The sequence below is a fragment of the Nicotiana sylvestris genome, chromosome 2 (genome assembly GCF_000393655.2).
Source record: "Nicotiana sylvestris chromosome 2, ASM39365v2, whole genome shotgun sequence".
In the NCBI taxonomy this organism is placed as follows: domain Eukaryota; kingdom Viridiplantae; phylum Streptophyta; class Magnoliopsida; order Solanales; family Solanaceae; genus Nicotiana; species Nicotiana sylvestris.
In genome coordinates, this window is record NC_091058.1 from 149,926,001 (window position 1) to 149,945,917 (window position 19,917).

At 38.7% G+C, this 19,917-nt stretch overlaps 1 protein-coding gene across 2 annotated transcripts; it reads left to right on the forward strand.

The window, feature by feature from the left end:
• Positions 1-16,427: 16,427 nt before the first annotated feature.
• On the forward strand, positions 16,428-19,351 carry LOC104225337 (small ribosomal subunit protein mL103 (rPPR7)-like). Of its 2 annotated transcripts, XR_710564.2 has the most exons (3): positions 16,428-17,790; positions 18,725-18,825; positions 18,986-19,351. XR_710564.2 is itself a non-coding variant. In XM_009777111.2 (2 exons), the coding sequence occupies exons 1-2, from the start codon at positions 16,587-16,589 to the stop codon at positions 18,739-18,741; spliced, it is 1,221 nt and encodes a 406-aa protein (XP_009775413.1). In that variant the 5' UTR covers positions 16,428-16,586; the 3' UTR covers positions 18,742-19,351. The 2 variants fall into 2 exon arrangements, 1 of the variants encoding a protein (XP_009775413.1); XM_009777111.2 differs by having other exon boundaries at positions 18,725-19,351.
• Positions 19,352-19,917: the final 566 nt, after the last annotated feature.

The following is a 19,917-nucleotide window of genomic DNA, read 5'->3' on the forward strand; positions in this document are numbered from 1 at the left end:
GCTACCCCGTCTGCAAGGGCCAGTAGAGGAAAGAAGAGAAAGAATGTGTCAGCTGTAGTTGATAGACTCACAAAGTTCAGGAACAGAAAAGTGCTTAATGGGAAGTTTCTTGCAAACACTCATAAAAATGGGATGACTCAATTGATTGAAAAACTTGAGCTACAAGGATGAAAGCACACGTTTGTCAAAGCTTTCTCCTTGTATATGTTCCTACTATGGTGGAATTTTATGAAAACTTCCAATTTGATGGAAAGGTACTCAAAAGTAATGTAAGGGGGTTTGAAATGAAGTTTGATGCTGAGGAGCTGGGGATGCTTCTAAATATTTCTTCTTTGGGATTTGACAATTACTTGAAGAAAAAGTGGACAACCATAGACAATGATGTTGATACTGGACTTGTGGTCACAAGAAAGTTCTCTCAAAAGTTTGAATTGGATGTTCCTCAGAAGGTGTACAAAACTGATATGACTCTCTTTCACAAGCAACTACTTCATTTTATCAATTCCTGCATTCTTCAGAGGTCTGAGAGAAGGAATGAATCTACCCTATTAGACATGGCTATAATGGAACTACTTGATACTGGTAGACCTATCAATCTCCTAGTCTGCATGGCTTCATCTTGACTGAGCTATTTGACAAGCTCAACATTGCTTTGCCTGAGCTTATTTATGGAAATCACAATGATGATTTGGGTGTTATTACTCTCAAGCGTAGTGGCTATGAGGAGATCAAGGCTAGGGGATCCACATGATCTGTCATTCTACCTGGAAGCAGCAGGGCAACAGAGCTTAGTAAGAGGTTAGAGTTGGCTGTTGAAGAGAATGTCAAGCTTTGTGAAGATAATGATGAGCTGAGAAAAGAAACCAGGCAGCTTAGGGAATATCTTAGAAGAGATAAGGAAGATCATACCCAACAGATTGCCACTCTTGTGAAAGCATTGAACCCCTCTACCTCTCACCCACGAACCTAATCCGTCTTAGTGTCCTTATTTTCCTTTTGCTATCCCAGTGATGCTTTAACTTTTTCTTTCTGTTTTAGTCTGAGTAGCTTGCAGTATGTTTAGTTTATTTTATTCTAATAGTTTAAGACAAGGCTTTGGATTCTTTTGGAACAATTAAATGACTTCTCTTGTAATGCTTTAATACTTCATACAGTATTGGATCTTCAGCCTAGTCTATTTGCCTTGATAATTCTTAAGCTTGTGATGTAGCCCGTATGGACTTGAATCTTACATTAACTGTGCTTCATCTATCTAACATATTTTTATTTTTTTCTATAATGCCAAAAGGGGGAAGATAAGGTTGGGGGTTGTGAATATGCATGTCTGTCTATGGTACTTGTTGTGATTACCTGGTTTTACTATGTACAAAATTTATCATTATAAAAATGGAGAATTTGTTGAGTATTGAGATTTTGATGATTTACAAAGTTTGTTTAGATGCAATTATTCGAAGAACCATGTCCTCAATGAAGTTGCTTAACTGTTCTAAGAACCAACTCCTCAGGGTAAAGGACCAGCTCCTTTGGTTGATGATTGTATGTTTGTGCAAAACAGTAACTTTATCTCAAAGTTACCCAGGTCCGAGTTTGGTGGAAGAAGGCTGCTACATGTGATAAAGATTGTTGTCAAGAAGTGTAACGACGCGGCCGTTTGTTTTGGGCTTTTGAACTTTGCTCGCTAGCTCTCGGGCATGACTTGCCCCGTGTGATGTATTATGACTTATATAAATCATTGATTTTATTTTTTAGGGTAACCACAATGAATTTGGAAGAACAGTTCTCAGTTTATAGCTTGAAATTTGAAAAGCTTGACCAAGATTTGACTTGTTGGTATATGTTCTCGGATTAGAATTTTTATGATTTAGTTAGCTTTGTTAGGTGATTTGGGACTTAGGAGCGTGATTGGAATGCATTTTGGAAGTCCGTGGAAGGTTTAGGCTTGAATTAGCGAAAATAAGATTTTGGCGTTTTCCGGTTGATAGTTGAGATTTTGATATACGGGTCGGAATGGGATTCCGAGAGTTGCAGTAGTTCCATTGTGTCATTTGTGACGTGTGTGCACAATTTCAGGTCGTTTGGACGAGGTTTGATAGACTTTTTGATCGAAAGCGGAATTTGGAAGTTCTTGAAGCTCTTAGGCTTGAATCCGACATGATTTTGGTGTTTTAATGTTTTTTTGAGCGTTCCGAAAGTTGGAAAAAGTTTGAATGAGGTTATGGGATATGTTGGCAAGTTTGGTTGAGGTCCCGAGGGCCTCAGGTGAGTTTCGGGCGGTTAAACGGATCAACTTTGGACTTTGGACTTGGCCGTTTGTGCTGGTTTTTGTTGCAGATGAATTGTTCTCGCGTTCGCGGTCAGGGACTCGCATTCGCGAAGGGTGTTTTGTGTGATAATATTTTTGTTCTATGCGTTCGCGAGGATGAGAATACGAACGCGAAGGTGGAGGATTCATGTGCATCACGGACGCGATACTGGGGTCGCGTTCGCGTAGAGGAGTAAGGCGTTGGGCACCCCAAGCCCATGTGCTATGCGTTCGCGAGAGTTGCATCGCGTTCGCGAAAGCCTGGTATCGCGAAGCATCGCTTTCGCGTGGAATTATCTACGTTCGCGAAGGGAAAAGTTGAGAGGCAGTGAATTTGGTCTACGCAAATGCGAGAGGCCGGTCGCATTTGCGAAGAAGGTAATTTTACTTGGGGCAGAATATTTAAAAGTGAGTTTCGTGATTTTTGGTCTATTTTCTCCAATGTTGAGCGATTTTTGGAGCTTTTGATAAGGATTGAAGAGGGAATCGAAGGGGAACACTTGGAGGTAAGATTTTTGAACTCTATACTCGATCCTATGTTGATTCTTACTTGTTTAATCATGAAATATGTGGAAATTAAAGCCTAAAATTGGGGAATTATGGCTTGAATTTGGAGAGTGTAATTGGGAATTTGAGGGGGAAATTAAGGTCCGAATTTGATGTTCTTGGTATGTATAGACTCGTGAGAGGATGAGGATTCCATTGATGTTAATCTTGTCGGATCCTGAGACGTGGGCCCGGGGGCCGGGTTTGAGCAATTTCGGAATTTTTGATGTAAATTGGATATTTTCGAGTGGACTTTGTTCCTTTAGCATATTTTAATGGTTATGTACTGATTGTGGCTAGATTTGGAGCATCCGTAGGTCGATTCGTGAGGGCAAAGGCATCGCGGGCTACAGTTTGGACCGGATCGAGGTGAGTAATGATTGTAAATAATGTTCTGAGGGTATGAAACCTCGGATTGCACATCATTGTGCTATATTGAGGTGATGCACACACTAGATGACGAGCGTGAGGTCGTGCACTATTGGGGATTGTGACTTAGTCCGTCACGAATGACTATTTTACTGCGTATTTGACAGAAAATCTATTTGCTATCATCATGGTTGAATGCCATATTTGGACTTCGTACCAACTATTTGAACCCTTAGGGGATTTTATTGATATTTCCTCATTGTCTTGACTTTATACTTGAACTCAGTCATGCTATATTTTACTGTTTTCATAACTCAGCCATGTTTACTCTTTTTTAATATATCAAATAATATTTCAAATAATATTTGGGTTGAGCATCATGTTTTACTGTTGCCCGAGTGGCTTATGTAATTTTGACTGAGTAAGGCCGAGGGCCTGTGCTGTGAGGATACTTTTGGGTCGGGCTGCACACCGCAGCGGTGATACACTGATTATGATTATGAGGTCGAGGGCCTAAGATATGTACGTCACGAGGTGGCTTGTTGATATGAGGCCGAGAGCCTAGTGATAATGCCACGAGATGGCTTGATATTGCGCTTGGGCCGAAAGGGACCCCTCTAGGAGTCTGCACACCCCCAGTGAGCGTGGGTAACCATTGTGATGTGAGATATATAGCCCGAGGGGCTGGTATTATTGACATTGTGCCCGAGGGGCAATCCTTTATGTGCTTATCTGTCTTATTTGTCTGTTATTTACTTGTTTAATTGTGTATTTGAGCCCGATGGGCGGATTTTCTGTGCTTATATATTCTAATTGCTTTGCATTCAATTGCTTAACTGTTAAAAAAATCTTTTTTTTAAAGAAGTTTAAACTGAGTTAAGGTGCTTTAAGAGATTTCAGAGCTTCATTTCTTTCTTACTGGTTTTGTACTACTCTATACAGCATGTTGATGTACTTTTCGTGATTTTCTATCACTCAGTCTTTAGTTATGATTATTACTCACTGAGTTGGAGTACTCACTTTACTCCCTGCACCCCGTGTACAAATTCAGGCGTTGTTGATCCTGCCACTGCGAGTTGAGAGCTCCCGGCAGACTTCGAAGTCCACGAGGTACCTGCTTGGCGTCCGTAGTCCCATTTTTCTCCCCCTTTGTCATTTCTATCTCTTTATCAGACCTTTTGTAATAGCTTATAGACTTTTCTGACTTATATTAGGATTGATAGATGCTCATGACTAGTGACACCCCGGTATCGAGCTGTGTTGGGTTGTATTCCACAAATTATGCTATTATCTGCTACTTTGAGGTTCTATTTACTATGCTTAGACTTATTCCTTATGGTTTAACTATTAAAAATTGAAATGGGAAGTGTCAGCTGGCCTTGTCTTCATGAGAGGCGTCATCACGACCGGGTCCGAGTTTAGGGTCGTGACAAGTTGGTATCAGAGCCTATGTTACATAGGTCTCACGAGTCATGAGCAAGTTTAGTAGAGTCTCGCGGATTGGTGCGAAAACGTCTGTACTTATCCTTGGGAGGCTGCAAAACCTTTAGGAAGAACTTCACATTCTTGAATTTTTATCGTGCGCCCTTGATTTAGCTTGAAAAGTAACTCTTTGAATTCCTTCCACGCATAAGCGCTTGGTATCAGATGTGCATTGATGGCTTGTGATTCCCTGATCGAGGGGCGAGATGTGATCACTGGGTGTTGATGTTGGGTCAGTTGGAAGACTTGAGGCCGAATTTCTGCCTATAGCTTGAGCCTTGAGCTGTTGATTGTGTAATGCGTGTGTTTTTGGATCTATATGTGTTGTTGATGTTGTGTCCTTATTAAGGGAAGTAATGACTGGATAGCTACGTGATGAGGGTGATGTGACTGCGAGATATGTTCATATGAATCGAATGAGACGAGGAGGGTTTGCTTTGGGGAAGCAAGGACTATTAGGTGCTTGATTTCCATCTTGATTTGGGGTATAGCCCCGAGTTATGGGTGTGTGAAAAATCTTTTCATGTTTTCTAGTTGGGAGTGAAGTAAATTTCATGTTGTGGTATGAGTTCAAACTCAGAAAGATTAAGTGACTGCGTAACGTTTATGACGGTGGAAGGTATACAGAAATGCAGTTTCAGGCAAATCATGTGGGTTATCTCCTACGGAGTGTTCTGAGGTTGTGTGATCCTTATGTTGTCTGTTAGAAGATCTCATTTATAAGTGAAATATATGTGTTGCAATTTAAATTTGGGTCACTTAAGAGAGTGGGTTTAACTGTTACGAGAGTGAATGCGAGATTTGCATAAGAGTTAAAGTACCAGATGGTCTGTGTTTCACAAGCTTATGAAGGATTGAGTTTAATCTCACTATGGTATTATGACAGTAATAGAGTATATGTTTTATGAGTTATTGAGTGTGTTTTGATCTATGGCTTCGAGCCAAGTGGGGGAGTCTGCTATTGATTAGTTGATTACACAGTTATATGCTATGTTGGTTCCAGTTTAAGGCATTCGAGAGAATCAGTTATGGCTTACAAATATTTGAGACCGAGGATGGCTTGAGTAAAGGAAAAGGTTATGTTATGCTTCGTAGGTATATGAGAATCACGGAATATCTTGAGTTGTTATGCGTAAAAGGGTGTGTGGTGCTTAGAACAAGGAGTTACTTGGTTGTATTAAGGTAAGATTACACTCTGCGGTGTCGGAGTGCTAATGAGTCACGGGTTGTTCGGTTCATTTGATCAGGCTAAATGTAGTTTGAGTAGGGTGGATGGCTCTAGAGAATGGTTCTAACATGTTCAAAGTTTTACATGTAATAATTGGAGATTTCAAGTGTATAATTTGGCTAGAAACTGAGGTTTGCATTGGAGGGTGCCGAGACTTGTGTCATTTCTATATCAATTATAGGATTCTATATATCAGTATTAGAAAGGTAATGGTTCCAGATTCGTAGGAAGTCTCTTCGGGGTAGGTATTTTGAACGTGGTGCTTTTGGAACATTTAATAGAGTACTCAGCGGCTTATAAGCCTTAGACGGTGTGGTTTTATGCTTGGGTCTCGTGTGGTGAGTCTAGGTTGAGGAATTGTGGTGTTATAGCAAGAAGGAGTATCAAGTTGAAGGTAAATTAGAAGGAAACCTAGATAGATGAGATAGCTTGGTAGTAGACCGGATCGGTATGGTAAGGATATGATTAGTTCCTTGGGTGTGAACAGAGTAATGAGTTTTTGCAGGTGTTTCGCAGCAATTCTCTTTGGTTTTTAGTGGCATGCGTAGCTTGGTTGAGTTAGAAGGATTCAGTCCTGATGGTTTAGTTTTGTGCGAATGGAATTCGGAAAGTTCTTGATGATTTCTACCATGGTTAGAGGTGTATATTTTCCACGGGCATGGGGAGCATGAGATGTATAGTGATTTTCTCCCAGATGGGGTCCAATGGAAAAGTTCTTGGCTAGTTGAGTACGTAGTTGCTTGTGGCTCGAAATGGATATGAAGTTCTCATGTTTACCTTTAGGGTGGTATGGTATATGCGGTATGTTGTGCAAGACTTAGATTTGCATGTGTAAGGTCATAGATCAGTTTTGAAAGGAAGGTCACAAATTCTTAGGCAACACGGGCAACTTCGGATAATTAGAGAAATGAGCTCCAGATAATTAGAGAAATGAGCTCCAGATAATTAGAGAAATGAGCTCCAGATAATTAGGGAAATGAGCTTCAGATGATTAGGGAAATGATCTTCAGATGATTAAGGAAACAATATTGCTATCTGGGGTGATTTGACTAGGGTATATGTTTCAGAAAAAAGCAATGTGATTAAGTTGATGGTACTTTGATAGTATTGCAACACTCTCTTGTTAGATCGACTACTGATATTCGAGTTTGCTTGGTGGCACAAAAGAATTTTAGAGTATCTCTCGTGGAATGATTGGGTATTAGAGGTGTGGTATGTATTCGGACGGTGGAATTGGGATCGGATATGGTGATTCGTGTGCCATATGGATTTGGAGACGGGAAGTTCTCACAAATAGGTTATGTTATGGTTGTGGGTCGTGTGTATCAGCACTGTAGAGTGACTATCGGGGTTTGGAGACCCGAGTGGATCTTTTGTTGCTTGGTATGTTAGATTATGATGTACTATTGGGGGCAGACTAGTTGTCTCTGTATCGTGTTATTCTGGACTATTGCACTAAGGTGGTGCTGTTGGCTATGCCGGGAATGCCATGGATTGAGTGGCGAGGTTCGACGGATTATGTTCTTAATAGGGTGGTTTCATATTTCAAAGACCCAGCAGATGGTTGGGAAGGGTTGTCTTTCTTATTTGGCCTTCGTGATGGATGTTAGTGCAGAGACTCCTACCATTGATTCAGTTCTAGAGATGGGGGACTTTTTCGGATATGTTTCCTGCTGCTGGGCAAGTCGCCGGACAGAGTTGTTGATTTCGGTATTGATTTGGTGCTGGGAACCATATCGTATGGCACCAGCGGAGTAAGACAAGTTGAAGGAGTAGCTTCCAGAACTCCTTGATAAGGGGTTCATTGGTAGACCTATATGGATGTGTGTTCTGCATCGAGACGACTTTGTTGACTTCAAGTCGCTATTGGTGAGTGATGTGTTGATTCGGTTGTTATTGAGCTATTAGTGTTCTGAGGTGATCTATGAATTACTTTTCTGTTTTGCGAGACATTATGATTTGTTGGTTATAGGCACAGATGGTGCGATTCTATTGGGGTTTCATAGTAGAAGTCGAACGGGAAAGAGTACTGGGAATTGCTCGGTGGATGGCTATCGATTGTGTCCCTTCGGGTATGTGTAACGTCATGTCAATTGCTTCGCGGTGGTTATGATGATTGCCTTGGTTTTAGATATCATATTGCGCATGGTTGTCGATTTTTGAGCATAGTGACTTGAGGTATTTCATGTGGACCAGTGTTTGGATGAGGTCGCGCATTGGAGCAAAGCTATGTGGAGGTATGTCCCTTCGAGTTGGATTCATGTGTTTTGTTTCTATGATGTGTGACGAGTTCTCAGCATTGTGTGTGGTAGTTCTGGTGAGCTTGCGGTTCAGCTCTTTCATTTGAGTTATTTTCATGGTTTGAGTATGTTCGGATCGTTGCTTATTGGGGTGCGGATTGCGCAAGTTGTGGCTTTAGTCTGTATTGAGGTGTCATGTCACTAGAGTAGTTGTCTTGGATTAGATGAGATCGTTGGGATCTTTAATGAATACAACGGATTTGATTTTAGCAGTGTTGGGAGGATAATATCGAGGTTCGGCAGAAATTTGCTATGGTCTTTGCCAAAGGAGAAACGACTTCATGAATGGTTGATCTGAGAAATGGTTATGTCTTACTGCGTGTTTCATTTATCATTGTCAGTATATAAAAGTGTTGGAATGAGACCTTAGTTGATAAGAGGTTTTCTATCGGTATTCGGTTGTTGTGTGCAGCTGCTATGATTAGAAGTTACCGCTGCAAGCGTTTGAGTTATGTCGTATATCATGTAATTACACTTGAGGTGGCAGGCATGGGTTATTACAGCTTGTTCGTGCTTATTCAGAGTATAGGTGTGAGACTCTGATCTTGTGGATGATTTCGAAAGTGGAAATGTGGTTCTAAGTTTTATGGGCTAGGTTGGATTGTGAAATTCCAATTACATTGTATTATCGGACCTATATGAGATAGGGTGATGTGAGATCACCCCCGGGTATATGCATGGTAAGTTCATTCAGCGATTGGTTAGCTTTTGGAACAACTCTGGGCACGTTCGAGGATGAACGTATGTTTAAGTGGGGGAGGATGTAATGAGCCGACCGGTCATTTTGGGGTTTTGCACTTTGCTCGCCAGTTCTCGGGCATGACTTGCCCCGTGTGATGTATTATGACTTATATAAATTGTTGGTTTTGGTTTTTAGGGTAACCAGAATGAATTTGGAAGAACAGTTCTCAGTTTGAAGCTTGAAATTTGAAAAGTTTGACCAAGATTTGACTTGTTGGTATATGATCTCGGATTGGAATTTTTATAATTTTGTTAGCTTCGTTAGGTGATTTGAGACTTAAGAGCATGATCGGAATGCATTTTGGAAGTCTGTGGAAGGTTTAGGCTTGAATAATGAGAATTTGGCGTTTTCCGGTTGATAGGTGAGATATTGATATAGGAGTCGGAATGGAATTTCGAGAGTTGCAGTAGTTCCATTGTGTCATTTGTGATGTGTGTGCAAAATTTCAGGTCATTCGGATGAGGTTTGATAGACTTTTTAATCGAAAGTGAAATTTGGAAGTTCTTGAAGCTCTTAGGCTTGAATCCGATGTGATTTTGGTTTTTGATATTGTTTTGAGCGTTCTGAAGGTTGGAACACGTTTGAATGAGGTTATGGGATATGTTTGCATGATTGGTTGAGGTCCTGAGGGCATAGGGTGAGTTTCGTGTGGTTAAACGGATCAATTTTGGACTTTGGACTTGGCAGTTTTTGCTGGTTTTTGTTGCAGACGAATTGTTCTTCGCGTTCGCGATCAGGGACTCGCGTTCGCGAAGGGTGTTTTGTGTGATGATATTTTTGTTCTATGCGTTCGCGAGGATGAGAATGCGAACGCGAAGGTGGAGGATTCATGTGCATCGCCGACGCGAGACTGGGGTCGCGTTCGCGTAGAGGAGTAAGGTCGTTGGGCACCCCAGGCCCATGTGCTATGCGTTCGCGAGAGTTGCATCGCATTCGCGAAAGCCCGGTATGGCGAAGCATCACGTTCATGTGGAATTGTCCGCGTTCACGAAGGGAAAAGTGGAGAGGCAGTGAATTTCGTCTACGCGAATGCGAGAGGTCGGTCGCGTTCGCGAAGAAGGTAATTTTACCTGGGGCAGAATGTTTAAAAGTGAGTTTCGCGATTTTTGGTCTATTTTCTCCATTGTTGAGCGATTTTTGGAGCTTTTGAGAAGGATTAAAGAGGGAATCGAAGGGGAACACTTGGAGGTAAGATTTTTGAACTCTATACTCGATCCGATGTTGATTCTTACTTGTTTAATAATGAAATATGTGAAAATTAAAGCCTAAAATTGGGGAATTAGGGCTTGAATCTGGAGAGTGTAAATTGGGAATTTGAGGGGGCAATTGAGGTCCTAATTTGATGTTCTTAGTATGTATAGACTCGTGAGAGGATGAGGATTCCATTGATGTTAATTTTGTCGGATTTTGAGACGTGGGCCCGGGGGCCGGGTTTGAGCATTTTTGGGATTTTTGATATAAATTGGATATTTTCGAGTGGGATTTATTCCCTTAACATATTTTAATGATTATGTACTGATTGTGGCTAGATTTGGAGCATCTGGAGGTCGATTTGTAAGGGCAAAGGCATCGCGGGCTACAGTTTGGACCGGATCGAGGTGAGTCCAGATTGCACATCATTATGCTATATTGAGGTGATGCACACGCTAGATGACGAGTGTGGGGTCGTGCACTATTGGGGATTATGATTTAGTCCGTCCCAAATGACTATTTTACCGCGTATTTGACTGAAAATTTATTTGTTATCATCATGTTTTGGGTTAAATGCCATATTTGAGCTTCGTGCCAACTATTTGAACCCTCAGGGGATTTTATTGATATTTCCTCACTATCTTGACTGTATACTTGAACTCAGTCATGCTATATTTCACTGTTTTCATAACTCAGCCATATTTACTCTGTTTTAATATATCAAATGATATTTCAAATAATATTTTGGGCTGAGCATCATGTTTTACCGTTGCCCGAGTGGCTTATGTGATTTTGACTGAGTAAGGCCGAGGGCCTGTGTTGTGAGGATACTTTTGGGTCGGGCTACACGCCGCAACGGTGATACACTGATTATAATAATGAGGCCGAGGGCCTGAGATATGTACGCCATGAGGTGACTTGTTGATATGAGGCCGAGAGCCTAGTGATGATGTCACGAGATGTCTTGATATTGCGCTTGGGCCGAAAGGGCCCCTCCATGAGTCTGCACACCCCTAGTGAGCGCGGGTACCCATTATGATGTGAGATATAGTCCGATGGGCTGGTATTATTGACATTGTGCCTGAGGGGCAATCCTTTATGTGCTTATCTGTCTTATTTGTCTGTCATTTACCGGTTTAATTGTGTATTTGAGCCCGATGGGCGGATTTTTTGTGCTTATCTGTTCTAATTGCTTTGCATTCAATTGCTTAACTATTAAAAAGTCATTTTTTAAAAAGAAGTTTAAACTGAGCTAAGGTACTTTAAGAGATATCACAGCTTCATTGCTTTCTTACTGGTTTTGTACTACTCTATACATCATGTTGATGTACTTTTCGTGATTTCCTATCACTCAGTCTTTAGTTATGATTATTACTCACTGAGTTGGAGTACTCACTTTACTCCCTGCACCTCGTGTGCAGATTCAGGCATTGCTGATCCTACCAGTACGAGTTGAGAGCTCCCGTCTGACTTTGGAGTCCACGAGGTAGCTGCTTGGCGTCCGCAGTCCCGTGTTTCTCCCCTTTATCATTTCTATCTCCTTATCAGACCTTTTGTAATAACTTATAGAGTTTTCCGACTTGTGTTAGGATTGATAGATGCTCATGACTAGTGACACCCTGGTATCGGGCTGTATTGGGTTGTATTTCGCAAATTATGCTATTATCTGCTACTTTGAGGTTCTATTTATTATGCTTAGACTTATTCCTTATGGTTTAACTGTTAAAAAATAAAATGGAAGTGTCGGCTGACCTTGTCTTCACGAGAGGCGCCACCACGACCGGGTCCGGGTTTAGGGTCGTGACAAGAAGATACGCATGATTCAATAAGAGACAAGAGTCCCAAAACTTGTGGAGTCCTTGGAATAGTAGGAATCCTATCAAACGAGAAGTTGACTATGCATAGGACTCTTAGAAGACCTTAAAGTTTGCAGTCTAAATACTAACTATTTTGGAATTCTGAACTTATCCTTTTTACACATCAACTAAAGAATTACATGTTGTTCACTCTAGTCGAGTACTAGTATTGTGTTCTTCTTGAATTAGTGTAGTAAATGTGTTTTAGAAAATCGAGTGAAGGAAGGCCTTTTTTTCATGTTGGATTGCCATGTCATCAATTATATTATATTTAAAAATGTGACATATGATGTGAAGGGCCATTAGTAGTAAGGGTACATGTGGTCCAAAAATTAGACGGTAAGGGCATAATTGCTATCAAAATTTAATAAAGGGTATAAGTGACCTATTTCAAATAGTTTAAGGCTACAATTGGCCTTTTTCCAAAATTAAAATTAAAATTATCGGATGCACATGCATTATTCGCGTGATTAAAATGCACTTTTGCCACATCAACTAAGCTACCGCTGTATAAGCATGGTATCGGTCAGAGACATTTATTAATGTTAATTTTGTTAAGTAGGAGTACTTAAATGAGAAAATTTTAAGTTCAGCTTGACAAATTGATGCAAGTTTAGCTGGCATGAAGGCTATTTTACCTTAATATAAATAAAATATGATAGGGCATTTTTAAAACTTTCTTCCATATTTGTAAAACGGATCACTCTATGAGCCCATTTTGGATGGGTTTGTTGTAAGTGACTTTTAAGCAAAAGTCATAAGTTAGGAATTCTCGCTTTTAGCTTATTTTTATCATTTTAGCTTAAAAGCGCTTTTGTTACTTTATCCAAATACTATAAAATGACTTAAAAAGCTATTTTTGTTATGAAACAATAAAAGAAGAAGAAGAGTATTGCAGAGAAAAGTAGATGGAGAGAATTCTTATTGATTTGAGATGAATTACAATGGAATAGAACCCTCTATTTATAGGAAAAGAGTGACTTAGCCACCAAGTAATAATCCCTAGAATCTCTCTAAATATAGACATTCACCATAAATAGAATTCTATTTATAACACGTCTCCTTGAATGTCTATTCAATAGATAATGTGTCTCGTTAAAACCTTAACTAATATAAAACCCTGTGGGAAAAATTTATAGAGAAGGAAAAAGAGTACACATATCTAACAATACGCCTTTTGGCTGCCTCATTAAAAACCTTGGAAGGAAAACCCAGTGGGACAAAACCTTGTAAGGGAAAAAAGAGTGCAACGCGCATTAACTCCCCCTGATGAGAGCATCAATTCACATCCTTGAGTCTTCGCATCCCAATCTTGTGCACTAGCTTCTTGAAGGTTGACGTCAACAAAGATTTGGTGAATAAATCCACATATTAACTCCAATGAATATGTTGCACCTTGAAAATCCTCGCTATCACATTATTATGCTTATAGTTATAGCAAGATACCTTTGTGCACAAATTTCACTTAGGATGTGGTCATTCGTGACTAAACAATTCTCCAAGAATTGCATATGCTATCAGCATTTTAAATCGTTCATGGATTGCCATATAAGAATAGTCAATAAGCCATATAAATAGAGTTTAGATTTACATCAAGTTTTCATGTCAAGCCAGACATATAAGATACATAAATGTGATAGCACACACCATTGACTTTATACTTTTAAGTGTTTGAACTGCAGGTCCAAAACTACTTGTCTTTCATATAAAACCAAATTCTACTTGAATTGTTTCTCCAGACTTAAGATCCTCATATATATTTAGTGTTATAATCAATGTCGTCGACAAACATTTTATATCAGTTCCAACCTCCTTATTTTTCATAAAGACATAACATAAAGATTTCTTCATTCATATATTCAGGTACCTGAATCTCTCATGAGATTTTATGAAGTGTTATGTCATGTGATCTTCTCGATCACTTGCCTCCTTTATTATGATCATTTTGATCATTGCTCATCTTCTTTATCAAGAAGTTTATTTGAAACCGATTGTCTATATGCTTTAAGCTTACCATAGACTTTGTCCTTCTAGGACTTATAGGAGCAGTTGCAGTGAGAATATAGTTACTTTCTTTGGGTCAGCATATGCGTCTAGCATGCTTTGCAATATATTGCAGATGAATTATCTTTTATGAACTTCAAGTTCATATTATCTTATTCGAGGATCTAGATGTACGCATGATAATTCATTATACGTAACTTTTTCTCAACTATTTATCTTGTCTCCCCCTCATGTTAGAAAAACTAACTTGCTTCCTCAATTTTGAAAATTGATCTTTGTGCGCTATGGTGTTAATCAAAATATACAGCGCACATCAATAATAATAAGATGGAATTATTTGTTTCCTGACCCCGAACCACTTGTGAGGGGAGAAGATAATATACTTTCGTATATAACATATATCAAACTGATATACAAAACTTTGTTCTCATAAGCAATTGTTTAGGTATTAAGTGGAGGCACTCAATAAATCATTTTTCTAAACCAACTGTGATGTAAACCAACTTATCAAGATGAACTATCTTGAACAAAAAATCTGGAAATTATGCTCTAAATCAAATTATTGAGCAAGTTACCTCGCAAACACCATGTTGTGGGTTAATAACAATCGCACATGTAACCATCTCATAGATGCATCTTATGTGATATACATGGCAGGTGGATATGCCCATATTCACCTTTGATATTTCCAGCATTCATGGTATTCAATCTCAATTTTAGTTGATCTATTAATTAATGAGAACAAGCAATATAAGAGATTTCGTAAAGAACTTTCTAGTTTTTTTAATATTTACCCATGTGAATTCTCTATTTTTGCACATCATACTTAAATTGATATGGCTAAACTAATTATGCCAACTGAATAAATTATCAATATTGATAAACTTTAGATTTACACCATGACGTGTGCAATTATCAATAAACTCCAAGTTTATTATGATATGAGTTTCTATATCAATAAACATCCACTTTATTGTGGTATTCTTTTATTTGTATAGTACAAACTGAAAAATAAAGCGGGTAGCTTTTCACATACATATTACCCCGCTACAAAGTTGTAGTAATAGAAGATATTAAATATTTTCTTTATTTATAGTCTCAATATAATCAACCACTTTCGCGTAAACTTTGGAAACTGAATAAGTTTCTTTGAGACTTACAACGACACAATACCTTATTGATAATCAATTGTGTTTCTCCAAAATAGTATAATTGGCTCTTGCGGAGTTCTCAATTAATTTTGTACTATCACATATTCATCAACATCCATATGGTGAATATCTCTTTTAAAGAGAAAGGTATACCATTATTGTTATGGTCAAAATTATATGCAAGATCTGTTTCTTGCATTACTGTTGTCTTTTAATAATCACAATGCCAAACTATTTTGGCATCCAATAAGTACGTGACCAATGACCATTTATGCCATAATAATGAAATAGTTTTCTTATTTCATCCCAAACTTCTTTCTAGAGGTTAGTGTGGTATATTCACTACCACTAGCACGTTCATATTCTTCCAAGAATGAATATGTATTCATAAATCAGATGTTGTCACATTCACATCATAAATGGACCATAATCATCTATATGCTTTATAAAATCTCATGTCAAATCAATGAAAAATATTACTTTCACAAAGTGAAGGATTATTTTGAAAATCCTTATTATTCTCATTATCACACTGATGACGATTATAATTTCGTCTATTGTCACGTCCATATCCATTGATACCTTCACGGTATTAATTTTGTCTTCTTTCAGACATATCACATATTGCTATCACATTTTCTTAAAGGAATGAGAATGGAGCAAATTCAATGGGACGGGTTTTCACTTCTTGTGCTTATGATCATACATGACTTTGATCATGGAAAGACATACAAATTTTACCACTTCGAGTGGTTATAATTTCTTACTAAATCCATTAGAGTTATAATCAAAATTTATTTCTTTGCTTGTATTTAAAATCAAATTATAGAATAAAAAAGAAAAATACGATAAAATACATACCTTAAATTCAGAATTTAATCATGAAGGAAGTTCATGGAACAATTGACAATCAGTATGCTCAATCATAGAGCTTCTACCCAATTGGTTAGAGTCTTGTGCTGATAACGTGTTATGAAACAATAAAAAAAGAAGAGTATTGCAGAGAAAAGTCGAGGGAGAGAATTCTTATTAATTTGGAATAAATTACAATAGAATAGAACCCTCTATTTATAAGGAAAAAGTAACTTAACCACCAAGTAATAATTTCTAAAATTTCTCTAAATATAAATATTCACCATAAATAGAATTTTATTTATAACAATGTTGGCTTAAAAGCACTTGAAAGTAAGTCAATCCAAACGACTATCTGTTTCCTCACCTGGTAACTACAAAAGAAAGTCTCGCATTAGAAGGGGTAAATGATTATCTTCCTTAGTTTAACTAACGGGATTCTCATTTCATTCCAAACCCCAGCATCGGCAACTTTCACAGCGCCTCCTAAAACCCTACTCCACTCACTAGTCACTATACACACAAACGACCAGGCACCACTGATCCGGCAAAAACCCTAACACATGTCTTCTTCCATTTCTCTGCGCCTCGCGCGCCACTTGTCAACCTCAGCCGCCACTGCTACCGCTGCTGCTTCGTCAACCTCCGGCGCATCCATCTCTATCTCCAAAGCAAAATCGAAGCTGAAATCCGAGCACGATCCAGACAAAGCCCTTAAAATTTACTCTTCCGTTTCTGACCATTACACTTCCCCTTTATCCTCTCGTTATGCTCAGGAATACACAGTTAAACGCCTCGCCAAATCCCACCGTTTCTCGGACATCGAAGTATTCCTCGAGTCGCACAAAAATGACAAGAAAATCACCGAAGAGCCCTTCCTTTCCTCGATCATCCGTTCCTATGGAATTGCCGGAATGTTTGATCATGCGCTTAAGACTTATCATCAAATGGACGATTTAGGCACCCCCAGATCAGTTGTTTCGTTTAACGTGCTTCTTTCTGCTTGTGTTAACTCGAAACTATATGATCGTGTACCCCAGCTGTTCGATGAAATGCCAAAGAAGCACAGATTCTTACTCGACAAAATTTCATATGGTGTATTGATTAGGTCATTTTGTGAAATGGGGAAAACTGAATTGGCAATGGAGAGACTTAAGGAGATGGAAGAGAAAGGTGTGGAGGTTACGGTGGTTATTTACACGACGATACTGCATTCGTTGTATAAGGGCGGGAAGAGCGATGATGCTGAGAGGATTTGGAATAAGATGGTGAAGAGAGGTTGTGGACCGGATGTTGGTGCTTATAATGTTAAGATTATGAACTTTCAGGGTGGTGATCCTGAGAGAGTGAAAGGATTAATTGAGGAAATGAGCAATGCAGGTTTAAAGCCCGATACAATTAGTTACAATTACTTGATGTCTTGTTACTGTAGGAATGGGATGATGGATGAGGCTGAGAAGGTTTATGAGGATTTGGAGACAAATGGGTGCAATCCAAATGCTTCAACTTTTAGGACTTTGATATTTTATTTGTGTAGGAGTGAGCGGTTCGAGGCAGGGTATAGAGTGTTCAGGGAGAGTGTGACAGCAAACAAGATTCCGGATGTCAATACACTCAAGTATTTGGTGCATGGTTTGGTGAACAGTTCAAAGGTGAAAGATGCAAAAGAGATGATTAGGATAATGAAGAAGAAGTTCCCTCCTAATGTGGTGAAAGTCTGGATCAAGTTAGAGCACGAGCTCGGTTTAGCTAAAGCTGAAGACAGTGGTATCAAATCTAATGATACTAATGTTGCTTAGTTATGATTCTTGTTTGTGGTAGCTGGAAGCATTATTACAGCTTTATAGTTGTTGAAGGACTTTACATGATTGAATTTGTTTATCTATTATAAAGATGTGAGTTAGCACTTGGCGCTAACATTTTCTATGCCCTTTATTTTTGAAAGCTAATATAGAACTTACATGAGTTTTGTAGTCCTTTTGAAGATTCGCAAATGGCCAATTCTATGGGCTAAAAGTTCTGTTGCTTCGTTGCTTTTTCTTGTCTTCTATCCATTGATTTGAATAATCAATATAATGTTGCCATATTGCTGAGAATCTAATTTTTAACTTGATCTGATGGTTTATTGTTAAAGTTCTTTTCTTTAGTGCTGCTTGTTTAACGAGTTAAAGGATTTCGGGAGCATTCTTCTAACTCATTAACACTATACTTTAGGGACAAGGTATATTAGCTAGCTTTAGGAGAAAAAGCGAATCTGGTAAATACAATTGTTGTTGGAAACAAGATTCTACAGGTTTAATACAATTCAAGGCCCTATTCTTAATTTGCATATATAAAGTGCATTCTGATATATGCAACTGCAGAATTGTGTATGCCACTGAAGTACACGATCTATACGTGAAGCTTCTGTATGAACATTTAGTACTTTGAAGTTGTTACAGGTCCAAAAGTCACTGACTCGTTTGGCTTATGCCTTCACATGGTTTTTGATATTCTTGCATCCTCAAGAGTCAAGAAAAACATTCAGCAGTTTTCAATTTATTGGATTCCCCTCCCCTGACATGATAAATTTGCCAAGCCTTCGGAAGTGTAGCACTCTTAGTTTACCTGCAACATTGTATTAGGACCATAACATTACTTTCCAGTGAAGTTTAAGAGGTGATCATTTGTGGTTATTCTGACGTATTCTAATTGCTTCCAGATAACAAGAGATCCTGAATTCTGAAACATGAAATCCCTCTGGTTTTAGTTTCATCAGCTATGACGTCTTTGAGGCATGCAGCAAATCCATCCTTTAATGTGGTAACTTCCTCCCCTCTTTAAGTACCTTATTGAGAGACACAACATTCCAACTTAAAGTTTCAGATGTATGGATTACTTTTTTCTGGTTTGGAGATTGTGCTATGTTTGTGAGCCTTATGTTTTATTTGAATTTGATTTAGTTTCTTTTTTTGGATAACAGTGGTGCTTTTAAGGCATCTGATGCAGCAAGCCTTCCTTTAAAGTGGTAACTTGGTAACCTCCCCCCACCCCCCCACCCCCAAAAGGCCCAAATGGCAACCTTAACTTATTTAAATAGTCACAATATTCCAACTTAAAATTCAGATGTAAGGATTAGCTACTTTAGCTTGCAGACCGTGCTATCTTGTAACTTTTTTTCTTTTTTGAATTAGGCTATCATTCTGATGTGCTTTTTAAAGCCCATCGAATTGCTAGTAAATCATGATGACTTTGGAATGAACATTCATACAATGAGCTACTTGCATTGTAAAGGTTATTACCAAGAAGTGGAGTATTTCAGAATTATCTATGTTGCCTTTTTTCGTCCTATTATAGTAATATTCTTTGTTACCAATTCTCAAAAGACAGTTTATGCTTGATTCACTTGAACTTTAGATGGCTTATGCAATTGATTATCCAAATAAATGTTAAAGTACATTGTTTTTAGGTTAGAAATGATATTTTGGGGAGAGAGGGGGTTGGATGGTTTCCGGAGGCGGGAGGGCTATTGGGCATGGGTTACTGGTGCAACTATCGCATTCTAACATGGCATGGGATATGGAACTTTGTATTTCCAGAAAAAGAAATTTAGGAATTAACATAACCATGAACCAGATATATATACATAGGCATGCATACATTATGCCGCTGGAGGTATAATGCAGTGACATTCCAGAGGGCTATGTACATAGAGGCTGGGATTCGACCCTTGTGAAGCATATGTATGGTGTTTCACCTCACTGGATAACCCATTGTAGCTCATAAAATTGCATAGACCAAACGTTATTATTGATCTGTAGTGATACTTTTAGGACATTTCACTTGGTACTTCAAAAGAAAATCTCTATGGCTTTAACTCTTTCCTCTTTCTCATAGTGCCCTCGGTTTGCATAT

Coding starts and splice junctions, on each gene's coding strand:
- LOC104225337 (XM_009777111.2), top strand. CDS start 16,587: ATGTCTTCTTCCATTTCTCTGCGCCTCGCGCGCCACTTGTCAACCTCA.